At 38.4% G+C, this 20,939-nt stretch overlaps 3 protein-coding genes across 3 annotated transcripts; all 3 read left to right on the forward strand.

Moving 5' to 3' along the window:
• Positions 1-3,716: 3,716 nt before the first annotated feature.
• On the forward strand, positions 3,717-8,023 carry LOC125192804 (2-C-methyl-D-erythritol 4-phosphate cytidylyltransferase, chloroplastic). The gene is made up of 11 exons (XM_048090464.2): positions 3,717-4,032; positions 4,135-4,215; positions 4,636-4,691; positions 4,870-4,949; positions 5,114-5,196; positions 5,963-6,040; positions 6,798-6,866; positions 7,086-7,154; positions 7,257-7,303; positions 7,573-7,663; positions 7,753-8,023. The coding sequence occupies exons 1-11, from the start codon at positions 3,826-3,828 to the stop codon at positions 7,807-7,809; spliced, it is 918 nt and encodes a 305-aa protein (XP_047946421.2). The 5' UTR covers positions 3,717-3,825; the 3' UTR covers positions 7,810-8,023.
• A 2,109-nt stretch (positions 8,024-10,132) lies between these two features.
• Positions 10,133-18,367, forward strand: MMT (methionine S-methyltransferase). The gene is made up of 12 exons (XM_048094536.2): positions 10,133-10,437; positions 11,338-11,531; positions 11,678-11,884; positions 12,050-12,145; positions 12,823-13,011; positions 13,083-13,271; positions 13,372-13,608; positions 15,142-15,279; positions 15,761-16,081; positions 16,204-16,383; positions 16,810-17,763; positions 17,886-18,367. The coding sequence occupies exons 1-12, from the start codon at positions 10,221-10,223 to the stop codon at positions 18,180-18,182; spliced, it is 3,219 nt and encodes a 1,072-aa protein (XP_047950493.2). The 5' UTR covers positions 10,133-10,220; the 3' UTR covers positions 18,183-18,367.
• Positions 18,368-19,262: 895 nt separating this feature from the next.
• On the forward strand, positions 19,263-20,027 carry LOC125196566 (18.1 kDa class I heat shock protein-like). Its single transcript, XM_048095129.2, has one exon. The coding sequence runs from the start codon at positions 19,314-19,316 to the stop codon at positions 19,881-19,883; it is 570 nt and encodes a 189-aa protein (XP_047951086.1). The 5' UTR covers positions 19,263-19,313; the 3' UTR covers positions 19,884-20,027.
• The last annotated feature ends 912 nt before the right edge of the window (positions 20,028-20,939 follow it).

Below are 20,939 nucleotides of genomic sequence, written 5' to 3' on the forward strand. Positions count from 1 at the left end.
TTAGTATTTGTCGTTCCAAGACACGTTGAGGATGAGCGATGAACCGGCAACATGAAAGAAGTGTCTACGCGGATTAGGTTATTTGTAATTTTTATTTAATTATTTTGATTATGTTCTTTTTAGGAATTTCATTATGTAATTTTAGGATTTTATTTTTGTTATATTTACTTTTAATTGTGCAATTTAAAGACTTCAATTATTTATTTTTCAAATATTTAATTATCTATTTTATTTTTGAGAATATCTAATTTTAATAAATTTCAAATGAAAAAATAAGTGACCAAATTGCGTGAACTGTTAAGGTCTGATCCAGTGGAATGTACTTTTTTATTTTGGGACGATTTTAGCAAAACATTTTTTGTAATATTGTGACATTAAAAGACTAAAATTATTTAACAATAATTATAACTAAAAATGATCATGAATTAAGTCTTCCCCCCTTGATACATGAACAACCTTGGCTAATTCAATCTTAGACAATTAATCCCTCAATCCGCGAATAGGAGTCCCGTTTTTCCATTTCAGGTCATCCGCGAATAAGAGTCTCAGTTCACCATAAATAGTACTAGGATTCTACCTTTCACTAACTCATTCTACTCACTATTCATTTAAAACTAATACATATATAAGTGAGACCCCTATTGCGTTAATTTTTTTTCACTCACTTTTCTTACACTTAACACTCACTGCCACCCATAAATGGAGCTCCTAATGGCAGACAGAGGGAGTAGTTAATTAGTACATCACATGAGCAACCTAGCTCTTATTAGAGCAACCACTACAGGGGCGGCGCGCCGGCCGCCCCGGAGACGGCTTAGCCGCGGCGATGTATAGGGGGGAAGGCGTCCGCCCCGCGGGCGGACGAAACTCTTGGGGCGGAAGGGGCATCGCCGGCTTTGCGGCGAGGACGGGCCGCATGAGAGAGAATCGCGGCGGCCGCCGCGCCTATCTATTGCGCGGCAGCACCGCCGCGGCGGTCACCGGATTTATTTTATTTTATTTTATTTTTTTTTAAATTCGAATTTTAATTCATTTTTTTGGCTTATTTAAATACCCCACCAATTTATTTTCCACTCCACACCCATTTTCACTCCAACCCCAATTTCACAACCCTAGCTTTTACCAAATGCACGGGAGAGACGAAGATTCACCCGGCACGGAAGAATCGGGATACGGATACTATCCTTCTTCGCAGCCATCTCAGCTGTGGGGATCGAGTCCCACCTCCCGGGGATCGAGTCCCAGTCCCCCTCCAATACAGTCGTGGTCACCGACATCCCCGCCGTGGCAACAAAGCCAATATCGGGGTCAATCTTCTCATCAGAGGAATTTGGGTCGTTAGGCATTTGGAGATTATCGACCCACTATGGACTCGCCCAACCATCCGCGGCCGGATACCCATTCTCACTCTTTCCAGCGCACCCAGACTCCGTTGTCTGATTTTGATAGGTTCACACTGGAGCAGATGATGGGGCTGATGAGTCCGGGCCTACCGGAGACCCCGCCGACGAGATCTTCCGGCGACGGCGGTGGTGGGAGAGGCGGCGGCGACAGCAGTGGTGGGAGGGGCGGCAACGGTGGTGGTGGGAGGGGCGGCGGCAACGGCGGTGGGGGGAGAGGCGGCGGCGACGGCGACGGGGATGGCAGCGGCAGCGGCGGTAGCGAGTCGGCGGTAACAAGTCGGGGTGGGCACTACACCAAAGACGAGTCGATTGCTATGGCGAGGGCATGGGATGCCGTCACATCAGACCCCTGTGTTGGCACCGATCAGACCGAGATGGGCTTTTGGAAGCGCGTCTTGTTGACCTACAATGAGTTCAAGCCGAGAGGCGCCAAACCGCGTGACGCGGAACAGCTCCGGAAAAAGTTTGGGAGGATTCTGAGAACCACCAAGAAGTTCGCGGGCATCTACGGCAACAACCTTCTCAACGCTGAGAGTGGCCGCAACGAAGCCGACGTGAAGGCTCTGTCTGTGTCCCAATACAACGCGCTATATAAGCCTAGGTTCAACCACTGGGAGGAGTTTCTCGTTCTCGAGAACTGCCCGAAATTTAAGGCCATTTGTGCAGAGGAGACTGGGGGTCACGCGGCGAAGCGCAATAGACGCAACAGAGCCGGGAACTACAGCAGCAGCAGCGGCGGACAATCAATCGACCGCCCAAGCGGAGGAGCCCTCTGATACACACACCAGGCGCTCACGCCCTCTGGGGCAGAAGGCCAGTATCCGCAGCGCCCGAATGTCTGCAGGTTCCCGCTACTCGGCGGCCGCGTCTGGATCGCGAGGCGCGCAGGCGCCTTCTGGAGCTCAGTCCGTGGACCATGGGGACCATGTGGTCTTGAACAGGAACCTGAATGTGCAGTTGATGAAACAACTGCAAGATAACTGCCGTTTCTACGAGTCGGCCATCGACCCGATCACCAAGGCGATATACTATGAGCTGATGTGTAGGATCAGAGAGGATCTGGGGCTGACTGGTCCAGGGGCGGCGCCGGGGGCGGCGTGGGCAGGGGCGGCGGCGCCGGGGGGAGTGGGCGACGAAGATGAGGCAGAGGATTCCGACTCCGCCACCGAGTAGATGGTGGCGGTGTTTTTATTTGTTTTTGTATGTTTTTTTTTTAAATGTTCGTTGTGTAATTTTCCGGTATCCATGAATACAACGAATATTTGGTCTCATCGAACTTTTTAATTTTATTATTATCTCGTTCTCTAATTATTTATAGTCCGATAATTTTAATTGTAATTGAATTAAAATATACAACAAATAAAATAAAGTGAAATTTGTCCACCAAAAAGTGTCCACTATTGTTGCAGACACTTTTTTTTGTGGCTATGGACAAATAAAATGGGGCTATGGACAAAAAAAAAAGTTGTCCACCAAAAAGCATCCACCTATAGTGGATGCTCTTATAACATTGTGCTATTATATGGAGTAAAAATTTTGATACTCAGTATTTTAAATAAGGGCAAATTGCTTGTAAAGTCATGAACTTTCAACATAGTTTGATTTTTCCCGTGAACTTTAAATGTTGCATGAAAAGTCATGAACTTTACCAAACTGTGTAAATTTCCCATCCAACCCGACTTGATAGATTTCCGACACAATTACTTATCCTACGTGGCGCGTTGAAGGCGTGACTTGATAAAACTCAACTAATTCTGATTATTTCTCTTATATTTTTGCAATCTCTGACCCTGGATTATCACAGGCATACAAGTAGAACAAATGAAAACATACAAATCGAATTCCACAAATCGAATTTAGCATAAAAGTAACATTAATTCCACAATTCAAATTAAACCATAAATTTGTCATTTGCCAAGTCATGCTTCCGACGCGTCACGTAGGATAAGTTTGTATCGGAAATCTACCGGGTCGGGTTAAATGGGAAATTAACACAGTTTGATAAAGTTCATAACTTTTCATGCAACATTTAAAGTTTATGGAAAAAACCAAACTATATTGAAAATTCATGACTTTATAGGCAATTTACCCTTTAAATAACTATAACCACAAAAAATTATTATTAGCTAGAGACTAAAAACTTATAATTAATTCTCTCTTTCCTATCATGAAAACAAATTCATATTATAAGAATCTTTATTATAAAATGGTTCCAACACATGCTGATATTGCATTTGAATTGTGAGTATCGTGTATTCATTGTTGTGTGCGTTTCGGCGGCTATTAAATTAAAACAAATACAATAGTTTCAACTTCTTAAAATTTCAACTTTGTTCGATTGAATAAGAATTGGTGTGTGTGAAACTTCATTATTTCATTCTTCTCTTCTTTCAGTCAAGAAGAGATTTTCTGAACAAGAAAGATGTCGTCAACACTTCAATTTGGAAGCATCCCATCCTTTACAATGTCTCTCACTGCTTCCCCTTCTTCTATCCCGCTTAGTTCCGGTGCAACTTTGGTTTTCGCCTCTAAATTCCGCCCCTCATTTGCTTTGACCTCCGATTATGATAGCAGAGACGTCGGGTCCTTGAAGAGCCCTAAATTCTCCACAATCAGTTGCTCTGCGGGGGTAAGTGTGGCTCCGATTAGTTGATGAGTTTCTACTTCCGTTCTCGTTCCGAAATTTGACATTTGTGTGGTTTTTTTTTTTGTGTTGATTATTGAATGGCAGGGCTTAGATACAGATGTAGTGGTCAAAGAGAAAAGTGTCTCTGTTGTTCTGCTTGCAGGAGGAAAGGGCAAAAGAATGGGTGTGAGTCATCATTCATTTTCTCTGATGGTTTCGGTTTGAATAACTGTAATTTTGTGGTGTGTTTTGAATGTCAAAATTGGAACTTGTGATGCATTCATCCACGGGACATTGTGATATCGACTATTGAGTGCTAAGTGCTATGTGACATTGTCAATTGATCATGTTTTAATGACTGGTAATTTAGCTTTTTTGCTGATTGGTATGATTTGTGAAACTATGGGTTCATACAGTACAAAAGTCATCATGGATTCAGTTCTTGGTTTTGGTTTTTTATTTGAATGATATTTGTTGGACATTGAAATATTGAATATGTCTCCATCTTTTCTTCTTTTTGCTCTTTTTGTTCGTTGCACCTTCTTATCTTCTTCTAAGGGCTATTCATCACATGGTTGATTGTAGTCTGTGTTATTTGATTCATAGGCAAGCATGCCTAAGCAGTATCTTCCACTTCTTGGCCAACCGATAGCTTTATACAGGTGAGTGCAAGAACTGAATAACTTTCTTGTAAAATGCTTTTGGTTATGCCAAATGATGTGTAATCATGAGATATTACCTTAACAGTAAATTCATTTGTCAATAAATAAGAAAGAATGACTTTCTCCACTTCTGTAACCTCTTGTTTGTTACTGAACTACACTATTATGTATCTTGCAGTTTCTACACTTTCTCAAGGATGCCTGAGGTGAAGGAAATTGTTGTTGTATGCGATCCTTCGTATCGAGACATTTTTGAAGGTCTGTATATGTTGTCTACGTAGTACCTAAAACAATTTTTTAATTCAAGAAATACTCAAATAATGAAAATGCTTCCTGTATATGTGGTATGCACTGAAAATGGCTTAGTTGGTACCTCTTCTGTAAGAAAATCAAAGACTCAATACCTGCTTCTGTGGTGTTAGATGCCAGAGACGATATTCACATTGACTTGAAATTTGCGTTGCCTGGGAAAGAGAGGCAAGATTCTGTATACAGTGGATTAGAGGTAATGTACTCATCAGTTGTTTGAATCTATTTAACTTGACTGTATGGAAACTTGTCCTTTGTGTACATTTTCCCCTTTTCACATGAGTTGTCACAAGATGAAAGCCTTATCGATGAAGTTACCATATTATCGGTGGCCGTATTACTTTTTATTTGAAGTTCCCAAGTGGCCTACAACTGCTCATTGATTTATATGACTAGAATCTTCCTCATGTTCCTTAAGTTAAGGGTAGCTAAGTATGTTATCTTAGGGGGACACTTTCCAGAATGGCTATTCTGGATAAAAACTTACTATTAATTTTAGGGTTCAAGGGTTAATTGTGATTTAGGGCCTGAATTTGTTTAGGGTTTCTGAAATAGAAGGAGGATTTGTTTTAGGTGAAGACAAGAACAACGCCGATTCTGTTTGAGGTAGAACATGAACTTCTACCTCATTTTACGAGTGAGCCTGACAGCCTGTGCAGATTTCCGGCACTGGAAATTTTAATGAGAAAAATAATCACATTCACTAAGTTAAGGATGTCTAAAAATAATCTGAAGTTGAGGTTATAAATAAGATAGTGCGAAAGTGTAAACCACAATCACTTTCAGGATCAGCAGCACTGGAATTTTCTCATATGTTGAATTAGTCCCTGATCTGCAATGTCTGCACTAAACTCTCCAATTAGTCTTAGCACACATAGAAATTATACCTAATCTAATGATAATTATTTGGAACAGAGTCATATATTTTAAAAGTCTATTAAAAAATGAGGACTTTGTTTCAGGCAATTGATGTAAATTCTGAGCTAGTCTGCATACATGATTCTGCAAGACCTCTCGTGGAAACTCCAGATGTCGCAAAGGTATGCGTTAACTTCTCCATTTGTCCGTGTTATTCATCTTCATCTCTTAAACAAGAAGATGTGCAAAATCCTATTTACATATCCAATTATCATTAGGTTTTCTACATTGTGTGTGCTGTCTAATGTGATAAAGAAGCCAGTTTAAAGCAAAGAATTTCAGATTTGTATCATCCATACATGTTTGAGATTGGTGTATGCTGCCGTCAACAACACTATTACTTGCATATGGGATGCCTACTAATCCATATCCTAGTTGAAGAGATTTACAAGGAATCATGGGAACATAATATTCTTTGGCTTTATATGTTTAAAGATCAACGAGAAAGACAGATATTAACTAAGAAATTCTTAAAAGTGTACAAAAAAGTAAGAAACTTGTATCTGAGTTTAGAAGTTTGTATCCTGTTTGCAATTGTACCATTGGGACCTCAATCGTGAAACACGAGCTATTTTCTTATTCAAAGTTAATTTACTTCCTTTCCGAATTATGTCTCTAAATCATTGGTTATACATTGCATACTATAGCTACGTATGTGCAGGTTAAATATACTTCCATTTTTTTTGTTAGTTGATGGCTTGATGCATCTAACAATAGACTTAGTTTCTGTCTTGGTGCTTGATTATTAAATCCTGATAATCTAATCAAGATTTTACATGGTTACCTTTTTCTAAGTTTGTTTAGATGATGCATAATGCCAAATAATGTTAGGGCTTGGAGTTACAAGTACAATGATCATAATTATGTATTCATTACCAGGTTCTGAAGGATGGCAAGCGAATTGGGGCAGCTGTGCTAGGTGTTCCTGCTAAGGCTACAATCAAGGAGGTGGGCACTTACATTCTGTCCCCTGAAACCTATGCGTAGACAAAATAAAACCCTTCAAGTAATTAGGAGTAGTTGTTAAGATTCGAGGACGTGGGTTGATGAAAAAAAGTTATAACAACCTGTGCAAGTGAAATGACAGATTTCCATTTCAAGTAATTCGTGTTGCTTCACATTCTGAAGAAAAATACTACTATGTATACTCTTGTTTTACTGATTCAGGCTAATGCCGAGTCTTTTGTGGTTAAAACACTGGACCGGAAGACCCTCTGGGAAATGCAAACCCCACAGGTTCGTAGCTGTGCATCAAAACTTCATTTGGGCATGTGCACGACATGGATTTTCTGACTAGTCAAGAAGTCTGTATGTACGACTGATCAACTATGTGTGCAGGTTATCAAGCCGGACTTGCTTAGGAAGGGTTTCGAGCTTGTAAATAGGTGACTCTTTATCCTCGCTAAAGTAATCTTCTATATTTCTATTTGATATACCCTACTTTGTATAGCAACTTCAATCAATAAATAGTAGTGAGGCAACAATCACACCAGATAAAATTATGAAATCTGTTGTCATCGTTAAGACCTTGTTCTAATGTCTCAGCTCTATACGGCTCAGAAGATATATATGTGTGGCAACATTTGTGTGTGTGTGTGTGCGTGTGGATAAAAACACATTTCATAGTTTTCTTGGTCTCCTGTGATTTCTGCAGAGAAGGACTTGAAGTTACCGATGACGTCTCTATAGTGGAGCACCTCAAACATCCAGTGTACATTACTGAAGGATCTTACACCAACATCAAGGTAACTGCAATATCTCTGGAACAATGACCTCAACACGTAGACCATAAGCACCGAGAAGAAAAACTAATATGAATGACATTGAAATGCAGGTTACGACCCCAGACGATTTATTGCTTGCTGAGAGAATATTGAACCCTGAAGATTAAGATTCTTACGATGGTTCCTTACTTCTTTGGAAGTTAAACGATTTTTTGCTACGTCCATGGACATTGGGACTTCCGAATTTTCATTTAAATCTGTTTCAGTGGTGAAGTACGAGTGTACACAATCGTACCCCCAAAATAAAGCATAATAATATGATGAGATTTTTTTGTGGTAGAACACTTTCCCTTAATGTTAACTTAGGTTCGATTTTTTAAATTTTCTCTTTTAAAATATCTGCAACTTTGCTCAAATAAATCTAAAGATAATTCTCGAGTAAAGATAACACATCATGTAACTATTTATGGTACCTAAAACTTTAAATTCTGGATACGCCATTGTTTATTAGCAAAAGGTACCATCTTGTTTTATTGACATACTATGGTCCCAATTTTGGAATAATAACAAAATGCATATTTAGGGATTGAAGCAAATATAACAATACAAGTTGATGCAAAAATGTTCCTGTAACTTTCTAGGAGACATTATAAATTATAAAAAAGAAGGCTGTGATGATTGTGAACATTTGCAATTAAGGCGTGCACATTCTCTTTAATTTTTTTTATGAGCTAAAATGCATCACACCACTCCTTTAATGGTGGCCTGGAAATGCTTTTCCTATATTAGTTGGAAGCAAATTATTAAAAGCTTCTTAACCACGAATTATTAAATTCATGAATAATTGGTGATACTTTTGTCATATGTATATTCATGTTAGTTTAAGATAATGTATCGCCAACGAATGAATGGTTACTAAATATTACTCCCTTGATTCACAGATAGTAGTTTATAACAAATATTCTCTCAACAATCAGGGAATGTACAACTTTCCCTATTTGAACACATATCCCATCATAAAACCACTGAATATTCAGTCTTTTTCAAGGTTATTTCATCAATTTACACACATAACGATATTAAATTTAAAAGTATATTATCATGTATAGGACCACTAGCTATGGAATTATTTAATGTCCCATAAGTCCATACGAAGATAAGACTACGTAGTGATTTATTCGAGATCCATTTCATTGACTTGACTCGATTGTCCAAGTGGGAATGCAAATCATTTAAGTAGGCCATGGCAATATTGCCATAAATCATAATGCGTGAATTTTATAATATAATTTTGTAATTTTAACACAATATTGCAATATGTTGTAACAATGTCCACATTGTTTGATGTTTTATGTACTTAGCATATTAAGCTTTTTTACCCATATACCAAGTGCAATAGTAACTAAATTAAAAAAAAAATCAAGGTTGTGCTATCGAATTTTGCCGGCATGCGTGGTACTCATTGAAACTCCCTTTTAGTGATGCCATCATGTGACGCCTAAATAATAAGAATACTACTAGTATCGAATTACAAAACAAATAATTTGTTTGCATTGCTCCATTTTAGGTAAATAAAAGATTTAAAGTCTCATTTACATTTTTTTTATTTTTTATAAATTTATATCATACTCTACAAAATCATTACACACATATACTCCGTATAATATAAGATCAAACAATTTTGTAAAATTTACCCTGAATCAAAATGGATATTTGAATAAGGACGGATGGAGTAAAAAGTCAGCACATTAGAGCACACATTGGTTTTCTCATCTTTTTGTTTTTTATTTTATTTATGGTTATCCAAACAGAGATGTATTGAATCATTATTTAGATAAACCAATTATAATATTTAGTAATTAAAGATCTGTTTATTTTGTGATTAAAAATTAATTAAAACTTGTTTATTAATTTAGATAAATTAGTTTTGTTGAAGCTAAATAATAGTAGTACAAAAGTTTAGATGTATAAATTTTATTTTATGTATACATAAAAATAATTAGTGAGACTTTAGAGAGTGGAAGGCATATTTAAATCGAAGCAGTAGTACTATTTAAAAGTGATATAGGTTCCCCGTCCCACGACAAGAGTCATATTTTGCAATTTCGGTCCGTCCCGTAATAAGAGTCATATTTCATTTATACCATAATAGACTCCACGTTCCACCAACTTATTTCACTTATATTTTATTATAAAACTAATATATATAAGTGAAATCTATGTTCTATTAACTTATTCAACCCATTTTCCTTTACAGTTTTTAAAACTCGTGTCATAACCAAATAGGTCTCCAGTTGCGGGATGAAGGGAGTAGGATTTACCATTTGGAATTTGGATGGATCTTAATTTAATTTTATTATAAATAATTTTCTTTTTTATGAAAAATGGAATCTTTTCAATGACCACCAGTGATTCAGTGACCAATCAAGTTTGACATATTTGTATACGACAGTGATACATATACAAACGTGTATATATATCTCACTTCTCACACACACAGAGAAACATCGCAAAATAGAGCTCCATCTCCTTCTCTTCGAGTCTGTGAGGGCGAGAACACGCAATTACTGCGGTGATCATGGAAGATTTTCTGAAACAATGCAAACAGTCCGGTGATGCAGCCTACAGTGCGCTGCGATCACTCCTGGAGCGGCTCGAGAATCCGACTACCCGAACCGACGCTCGGATCTTCCTCTCGGAACTCCAGAAACGGTTCACCTCAAAGGAAGACAACGACCGCTGCCTCCAGACTTACCATTTCCAAATTCAGGACATCTACGTCGAGCAATACGAAGGTATACGATCTATTATACGTATAGATGTACGTGTGTGTATACTATCCGCTGCGAATTTTAGTGAGATTTTGTGCGGGCAAAGTTTAATGTGGGGTAGAATTTGAGATATGTTTTCAGGAAAAGAGTTAATTGTCAACTTCGACGACTGTCAATTCACGCTTTCGTTTTTGGAGTTTACAAAACGGATGGGCCAATTTTAATCGAAAATTGAGATCCAATAATTGTTAGGCTGACGAAACTAGCATAATGATACTTCCTGTTCCTGAAAAGTGAAAATCTGCTGTTTGACTAAATGAGTGTAGAGTTATGTTTTTTTTTTTGCTGTTGTTGAGAATGATCTGGCGGTCAATCTTCTAGGTTTTTGAATGTTGTTTCGGTTTATCTTATGCTCTGCGCGAAACAACCTTTGCACAGATTATAGCCATTCATATCATGCAAGGATTAATGAGCTACAGTTTGTGACATATCTCATAGCAAAAGAACGTTAAAATGTGATTCAGGAATCTGGTTTGTAAATGTAGCTGGAAACAAACTTGAGATTCATTGTAGATCCTTGAATGTGCTGTTGGAGACAGGCAGACAGCCCCTTTGTAGTTGTGGAGTTCTTTTGCTTGGGGGAGGGCCAGTATTGCACAGTAACCACTTTAATATGAAAACAGAATGTGCTTATTTTTATCACAAAGTAAAGCAGAATGCTATTCAATTGGATCTGATAGTGGAGAAATTATGGTGTTCTCAAAACATTGTATCTCTATTAATTTTCGTATTTCCCTTATTTAGTTCTTGTTGTTTCTATTTTCTCTTTCATTACCATTGAATTTGGAGTAGATGAAGGTCACTGACCTGGAGGAGTTTAGAGTCTCAATGTGGGACTTGAACTCATCATATCTTCATGTGCAGGTGTCCAGAAGAGGAAGAAACTTACAATGATGGTGATACCCAGCATCTTTGTACCCGAGGATTGGTCCTTCACTTTCTATGAGGGGCTCAATAGGCACCCGGATGCCATTTTTAAGGACAGGACACTAGCTGAACTTGGCTGTGGAAATGGATGGATATCTATTGCAATTGCGCAGAAGTGGTTACCATCAAAGGTTCACGATCCCTTTATCTTACATACTAACTGTTTTATCTTGACGTTTAATGGAGTCTATCTTGTTATGCATGTATTCTTATATTTGATTGGGACTTGGAAATCAGGGCAATGAGGAATCTTAATGTGTTTCAATACTATTTTCAGGTGTATGGGCTTGATATCAATCCAAGAGCGGTGAAGATATCATGGATAAACCTCTACTTGAATGCTCTGGATGGCAGTGGCCAGCCAATTTATGATGCGGAGAATAAAACTTTACTCGATAGGGTTGAGTTTTATGAATCTGATTTGCTATCTTACTGCAGAAATAATAACATAGAACTTGAGAGAATTGTTGGATGCATACCACAGGTATCATGATTAATTGTAAAATACTGTGTAAATTGTTTGCATGATCATGCTTTTCTTGTTCATAAAATACAACACAGTTATTTCCACATAATGGGATTATTTTCAAGTGATATGGAGACTCTTTCAAATGTTCTTATCTTCCTTTTTGTGCTTTTGTCATTTCAGATTCTGAACCCTAATCCAGATGCAATGTCCAAAATGATTACGGAGAATGCTAGTGAAGAATTCTTACATTCTTTAAGCAACTACTGCGCTCTTCAGGTCACTTGTTATATCATCTGTCTATTCTGAAGTCTAATAGATGGGTTCTAATGTTTCAAGCCAAAGTAAATATTGTAAACTCACACTTCCAGTTTGAGTCATGGTACACATGAAAATGATTTTGTAAGAAACCATAGATTTTTATTTCCTAAGACTTAGACCTGATCTGTTATCACTCACCAATCTGCTGTCAAGTTTTTATTTATCCTCTTTATTCTTCGTCGATTACTCTTCATGCCTGTTACCTTTATAATTTAAATAGACTATTAGTTGCAGGTCCTGTACTGATTGCTGATGGTATGGAGTGAATTAACTGATGCGTGAAAATTTATGTCTTCATTTCGTTTAGCGCATGAAGTTCCATCTCTGTGCAGACTATAGTTTTTCTAGTTTGCTTCTGCAACATTTGTATTAACACACCCTTCAATGTACTATAACAGAGTTAGAGTTTTATTAGGTCTTTGTTCAACTAGAGTGTTCCATGGCAAAGCTTATTCCACTAATAATCTGCTACAAGGTCATGCCTTCTGGTTCTTTGCAGATTACGTTGGCTCATTGTGTCTGTGATGTTTGTGTTTTTTCTATCAGAGAGAGTTTTCTACTGTGCTCTTTGTCTGTTTAAAACGTAGAAAGAGATGTCTTCACTTGTTTCTTGAGCTAGTATATGTTCTTTTCAGGGCTTTGTGGAGGACCAATTTGGTTTAGGTCTCATTGCGAGGGCCGTCGAGGAAGGGATATCTGTAATAAAACCTCTGGGTATTATGATCTTTAATATGGGAGGTCGCCCTGGCCAAGCTGTGTGCAAACGTTTGTTCGAACGCCGTGGTCTTCAAGTTGACAAGATTTGGCAGACTAAAGTTCTTCAGGTTCTACCCCAACTTTCCAACTATTTTAAATCCATGCAGGAACAGAAGTTTTAGAAATCTTTCTATTGCAGGCTGCTGATACAGATATTTCTGCACTAGTTGAAATTGAAAAGAATAGTCCTCACCGTTTTGAGTTCTTTATGGGACTTTCTGGAGATCAACCAATTTGTGCACGAACAGCATGGGCATATGCAAAAGCTGGTGGTCGTATTTCTCATGCTTTGTCAGTATATAGTTGTCAACTCCGACAACCTAACCAGGTTTCATATCTTCTTCATGATTAAGAGTTATTATTAAAAAAACAAAAATGGATGTGTTCCTGCTAGATAGTGAGCCTTAAGCTGATTTGCTGCTTGACAGGTAAAAAGGATATTTGAATTTCTCACGAACGGACTGGATGATATCAGGAGCTCCTTAGACTTGTCTTTTGAAGAAGATTCTGTTGCAGATGAGAAGATTCCATTCCTTGCTCATCTTGCTAATGTTCTCAAACAGCTCTCATTTTTTCCTTATGAACCACCAGCAGGAAGTAGGCGTTTCCGGGGGCTTATTGCCAACTTTATGAATACATACCATCACATCCCACTTACTGCAGATGTAAGGAACATTGCTACTCTCAACTTACTAACTGTACAACAATATTATTGTCAGCTGTGATTTGAGTTACCTAAAATTCATTGGAGGTTCTTTAATTCTTGATTTGATTAAAGCCTTGTCAGGTTCTTTAATATAACTTCTTCTTGTGCAAATACCAGCTAATTTTGAAAAGTTGGAACTTGAAACTCAATATTAAAACCTTAACACGAATACTCATTCTCAAAGTCACAATTCCTTGTGAATGATTGATTGATAGTGTACATGTTGAACTGAATACTAGTGAACTTCTCAAATTATAGTAACCAATCTTCTTAATAGTGTTTCTCGCCAAAGGTGGAAAAGTGTTTCATGGAAAATGAGGAAAAACAGTAGCTCTTAATGCAATAACCTAGTCTAGTCCTTTACATACTCTTCCTTCTCTCAATCTCAATTTTGTTGAGTGGTCAGGTCAGCAGAGGGAGTCAATAATGCATAGTGGAGTTCTTGTTGTTATTGAGTGTTCGTTAAAAAAAACTCAACACATGCGATATGTAGAAAGCTATTACTAGGAACCACCTCCACAAAATTAGTGCTTCATTTTTAGGTTTTGCTTGGACTTTGATCTCAATCACATCATGATACAGTAGGCAACTGTGCCCTGTGAAGCTGAATAAGCACATATATCTTAGTACTCCAAGAGTTGAAATAATTAGTAGAGAAAATATAAACTATATTAAACCTCAAAGAATCTTGCTTCACTTGTGATTCTTGCCTATATAACTAAGTCATTAAGCAAGGTAGGAAAGAGAACTTTGCATTAGGTCTTAGTGAAATTTTTAGTTTTTGGACTTCTGAGTGTCAAAAGTATATATATGTTTGTCATGATTTTACTTTGATGGACGGACTTAGGTCACTTATCTCGTATATATGGCTCTTTTTACAAGTCCTTTTGTGGTTTGGTATATGACTTGGTCTTTCCAAGAAAGGAAAGAATATCTTTGAAAAAAGCCAAATTTGGTTATATTTCAACTTTATTAAATTTGTATCTTGGTTTCACTCAAGTGTGTTCAACACTGGATTGGAATTCTTGAACACAATTTATTAGAAATGGGCCACTCACCAGCCGATGTGGGACAAGATATTAGAATTTTAACACGCCCCCTCACATGTGGGCCGGAATGACACATCGGACTTCCATCACGTGGGTAGGCAAGAGAAGAGATAAAGAGAATAAATCCATCATCGGCTTGGGCCCGCTCTGATACCATATTAGAAATGGGCCACTCACCCCTTAAAAGGCCTCATAAGGGGGAGGGTTATCCACACTTATATAGAGAAGCTAGGATCATCACCAAGCCGATGTGGGACAAGATATTAGAATTTTAACACAATTGTTAGCCCATGTATATTTTTCTCACTCAAGAATTGTGTTAATCGCCAGTTTTGCACTTTCATATCAATGTTAAACAATATTTCTTCAATACACAAGTAAATTCTGAAACTTCCCTATCATCTAATTTGTTTCTCTTTTCTTTTTCTTACTTTGTGGGCCAGAATATTGTTGTGTTTCCGTCAAGGAATGTGGCAATTGAAAGTGCTCTACATTTGTTGTCTCCACACCTGGCTATTGTTGATGAACAATTGTCGCGATATTTACCGAAGAAATGGCTGACAAGCTTAAAAAATGTTGAGGTATTTTGATGCTAATTTCTATTTTAATTCTCTCTCATTTATCATCATGACTTTTTGCCTTCTCTTCTTAGGTTTTGAGATTCTATTGTTAGGGCTAGATATTTAATTGGTACACTTGGCTTATGTACTATAACAAGGATAAACAAAAACTAATCCTTTTAATGTAAGCGAATGCATTGTCCTCTAGCCTGACATTTTTCCTAGAGGATAGTTAAAGGTGGTGTGTTGCACTGGTATTCGCCTTCATAGTGACTAAACCTTCTTTCTCACTACATTACTTATGTGTAACATACATATATGTACCTGATAACTAGAAAGAAATCTTGACAGTGATGGTTTCATGTTTGTACTATTAGTATGAGTTTTCTTATTTCAAATTCTGATGTGCGAAGAGGCTTTCCAGAAGTTCTTTTCATTGTCACTAAATCTGATAGTTGCAGCAAGCCCCTCTTTGTTCACAAGTTCCTTTTTTGTTTTGCAGAAGAGAGAAACTGGTGAAAACTCAGAGGTAGTTATCACAGTCATTGAAGCACCACGCCAGTCAGACTTGATGGTAGACCTAATAAAGAAGCTAAGGCCAGAAGTGGTAGTGACTGGAATGGGCCAATTTGAGTCCGTTACTAGTTCAGCTTTTGAGCATCTACTAGATACGACAAGAGAAATTGGGTGTCGATTGTTTGTGGATATCTCTGACCACTTTGTACTATCCAGTCTTCCAAGTTCCAATGGAGTCCTCAAATATCTTGCAAGAAGTCCTCTGCCTCCACATGCGACAGTCGTTTGTGGCTTACTGAAGAATCAGGTGATTTATTTGATGCTTGATGAATCATCTTAAAAGTTTATGCTTGTTGTATGTGATTAATCCTCTGTAGTGATTAATCTTCTGGTAATATATCATCCAACTGTTTTTTCTCTGCAATCCAGGTTTATAAGGATTTGGAAGTGGCCTTTGTGATATCCGAGGACAAGGAAATGTTCAAAGCTCTGTGCAGGACAGTTGAACTTCTACAGGGAAGTACTGCAATAATTAGTCAGTATTACTATGGCTGTCTTTTCCATGAGCTTCTGGCTTTTCAGCTTGCTGATCGACACCCACGTGTACAGGTCAGTATGTTCGTGAACTCTCTCGTTAAGTTGTTCATAGATTTGTATTTCATTGGTTTATGTAATTGAGAGGTATGCTCGTGCTTAAGGATCTTCACCATCATATATTTAATTTTATTCTTTGTGAAAGATAACAGTGAAAAGAAAACTGACTATATGCATTATCTATGTATAACCACCAACTTACTGCTTGAAAAGCTGCAGTATAAATTCATGATAGACACAGATATAAGAAAATTTCTTGTTATCTACTTGACGGCTTGACCCTAGGATTTTCAGAGAATCACAGCAGTTATAGCCCTTAAACCCGGGTTCTGTATAATATATCCAATCAAGTAAAATTTGGTGATAGCACATGCCGCTTCCTTTACTTGAGCTAATAAAAAGAAATTGCAATTAATATCTTATACATTCGATTATCTTTAGAGAAATGCTGAGGAGACAGGTGCTACCAAGGTTAACGGAGTTTGCAGTTTGACTAACCCAGTTCTTGATCATGCTGAGCTATCAATAAATGAATCTGATGAGTCTTCTCTGGTTCACATGGATGTCGACCAAAGCTTTCTGCCAATAACCACACCAGTTAAGGCTGCAATCTTCGAGAGTTTTGCCCGGCAGAACATAACAGAATCTGAGACTGATGTTACGGACGGCATTAAGCGTCTGGTTAGCAGCAGTTACGGCTTTTCTTCTGACCGCAACACGGAGTTCATATATGCTGGGTCCCCTGCAGAACTTTTCACTAATTTGGTAATCTGCTGCGCTCAAGAGGGTGGGACTCTATGCTTCCCCACTGGTTCAAATGGAAATTATGTATCTGCTGCAAGATTTTTGAAAGCTAACATCGTAACAATCCCAACAAATCCGGAAGCTGGGTACAAACTAACTGAGGAAAGGCTCACTCGCACCTTGGAGACAGTTAAAAAACCATGGATCTATATATCTGGTCCAACTATCAATCCAACTGGCTTGGTTTACAGTAACGAAGAGATAAATAAATTATTGTCTGTGTGCGCAAAGTTCGGAGCGAGGATAATACTGGATACCTCATTCTCAGGGGTGCAGTATAATTCCAAGGGATTTGATGGCTGGAACTTGGGAGCTACACTACAGAAACTTTCATCTGCTAATCCAGCCACTTCTGTATGTCTACTTGGGGGATTATTTTTCAAGATGCTTTCTAGTGGGCTTAAATTTGGATTTCTGCTCATGAATCAGCCTTCTCTGGTGGATGCTTTTCATAACAGTGGTGGAGTAAGCAAACCCCACAGCACTATCAAGTACACAGTGAAGAAATTGCTGGACTCCGGGGAGGATCTGTTGAACGGCATAGCAGACCAGATGGAAAATCTGAGAAGTAGATTTAAAACCTTGAAGCAGGTAAATCATTCAAATGTTTACTCATTCACAGAGCATCGTAAGCTATTTCGCCAATTTGTGTCATGCAAATCATGGCTAAATATGCTGTATGTGTATATCTTAAACTAATTTTGCTGTGACAGACACTTGAAAATAGCGGTTGGGAGGTGCTCAACGCTGAAGCAGGTGTTTCCATTGTAGCAAAGCCATCTGCCTACTTTGGCAAGACCATCAAGCTGAATGATGGCTCAGGGAGCCGCGAAATCAAGATTGACGACACAAACATCCGAGAGTCGATGCTCACTAGCACCGGTTTGTGCATCAATAGTGCGTCGTGGACTGGAATTCCCGGTTACTGCCGCTTCACCATTGCCCTGGAAGACAAAGATTTCAAGCGGGCACTGGATTGCATTACTCAGTTCAAAAGGTTGGTTTCTTGAGTTGAGTATTATGTTCATTTATTTTGTAACGCAAGTTGCACACTTTGTTATTTTGCAACTATTTTGTCGTGAAATGAATTGATTCATCTTCCAAATTGATGTTACCAGCCAAAATGTATGAACTTGAAGCTATATGTTTCAGAGCATGCGTGTTGAGTTCAATATAATAAAACTAGTCACTGGAATGCCATGTGAATGAATTATTCCCATTATAAAACAATTGGCTCAAAGAAATGGGTGTAAATTGTATGGGTTTTGATTATACATGAGGTTTTCAAAACTTGAATGTTCCGAATAGAAGCTGATACTCAACTCTACCAAGTGAATTAAACACATGAACATTTTTCTTGTCTGTCTGTACCATAAAATATAAACATTTATTTGTCCTTTCTCAAACAATATTCAGCTCCTGTCACAATTTATTTATAATCATTTTACATAATTACGTTTTAAGTGATAATCGACTCACAATCACAATACAAACAATAGAAACACCTTTATCAACTCACGACTACAAATCACCATGCAAACAATACTAAAATGACCATTTATCCACTCACGGCTGAAATGACATTAGATTTTTTTAACTCAGTGTGCGACATATATTCATATTTTTATGGGACAGATAAAATATTTTACAAAATTCTCAATACGGAGGAAATGAGGAGTTATCAAGGTTAGGTATCAAAATTTAGGTACAAAATCAAAATAAATCAAAATTTAATGCTGTGTCATCTCATCAGTACTCATCATAAATATATAATATATAAAGAGAAGATAATATACAAAAAAATTATCGAACTCAATTTTTTTTTGTAGTACTTGACAATTGGAAACTAGTAATACTATCTATGACCATTAAATAATGTTGATATGTCCGAAACTATAACATATCCATAAAAATGTATCATAACCATTAAATACTTTTGAAATGATATGAATTTATGATCACTTCTTCAAGACAAAAGAAAAAAAAATGTTTTAAGAGTATAAAGTTTCATTTCTCAGAGGTTCCAGAAGCCCCTAGCTTGTCTCCGTGGCTCTAGAACCATGTACACATCACCTATAAATTCATCCCCAAACTTCCATATTTCACAAACTAAATTGTAACACCAAACAAGCATCACACACATGGACGGAACGAAGCTTACAATGGTGGCGATGGCCTTGTTTGCCGCGGCAGCATTTCTCCTGCCGCAGGAAACCACCGCGCTCGTGCCCTACATGAGCCCCCGGTCGATATGGGAGCTCATGCTGCCCCCGGCCGACGACCCCTTCCAGATCCTGGAGCAGTCGCCGCTGGCCGCAGCCAGAGCTGCCGTGGACGAGACCGCGGTGGCTCTGGCGCGGGCGGACTGGCGGGAGACGGCGGGCGAGCACCAGATCTCCCTGGACGTCCCCGGCATGAGGAGGGAGGACATCAAGATCGAGGTGGAGGAGAACCGCGTGCTCCTAATCAGCGGCGAGCGGCGCACGGAGGAGGAGGAGGTCAAGGACGAGCGCTGGCACAGGGTGGAGCGCACCGCCGGCAAGTTCTGGCGGCGGTTTAGGATGCCGGCGAATGCTGACATGGAGAAGGTGAGCGCACGGTTGGAGGACGGGGTGCTGAGGATAACGGTGCCAAAGGTGAAGGAAGAGGAGATGAAGAGGGAGCCTAAGATCATCACCATAGCCACCTCTGACGCCAAAGAGCTCCGTTAATTTTACTATTGTTTTGTATTTGGGTTACATGTCAAATAATGTCTGTATTTTCGTTTCTTTCATTTTCTCAAATAATTGCATATGTAGGGTTGCGCTCGTGAAATGTATCAATAATAATTTGTGAGTTAGCTCGTTGGATCTAAACGAATATGATCAATTAGCAGTGAAGCTTTGGTATAAGATTGGTGGCATTACATATTTGATGAGAGTAAATTATAAACATAACAATGTAGCATTGTAATTTTTGAAACACACATACTCCATTAATAAGAATCATGAAATACATGGATTTGCCCGCAGGGGCAGTGCAGCTTGCAACGGAGGGGTAGATCATGCTACAATGAACCTAGGTTCGAATCCTGCTACTGCCGTGTAGTTAGAGATGCCTAAGGTTTTCTGTAACGACCCGCCCTTCTAGGGTATAATAAATACGACGATAGCTACCTAGGCGGACTTAAATGCAACAAGATCATAGGCTAGGGTTTCATTTAAAGGGATTTGACCGAAGTAATTAATGAACTATTTAAGCAATAAGACGACGGCTTAAGCAAGAAAATCAATCATGGATAAATATCATAAATTATGCTTAAAAGACAAGGGTTTAATATAATCCAAAAACGCATTATGTCTCAATATTCTAAATCAAAAGGAATAAGTTCAAACTCAAACAAACGATGATAAGTTTCATATTTCAGCAGAAGCATTCAAGAGGGAAGGTGAAGCTATGTATGAAGACACAACTACACTCGGAATTTCATATGATCATGTTATTCAATTAACTTGCTCAACACCGCCAACCGCTCGTCGCCGCTCAACCTGCACATAGGGAAAACACATGCAGGGCAACTGCATACTCAGTGAACTCATGCCAAAACATTTTTAATAAATATGCCACCCTTACCTTAGTGAATTCGAGTTTTCATTTATAAAAGAATATCATCGAGTATCACAAAATAATTTCATAGACTGGCCAGTCAAACAATTCATCCCTCAACAATCAACAATTCCATAGTGCGACGAAAGTGTGGCCACACTATTCGCCCACGAGACCGGCCG

This window comes from Salvia hispanica, chromosome 4 (genome assembly GCF_029641045.1).
Source record: "Salvia hispanica isolate PSC_SH4W2 chromosome 4, Shi_PSC_v1, whole genome shotgun sequence".
Lineage (NCBI taxonomy): Eukaryota > Viridiplantae > Streptophyta > Magnoliopsida > Lamiales > Lamiaceae > Salvia > Salvia hispanica.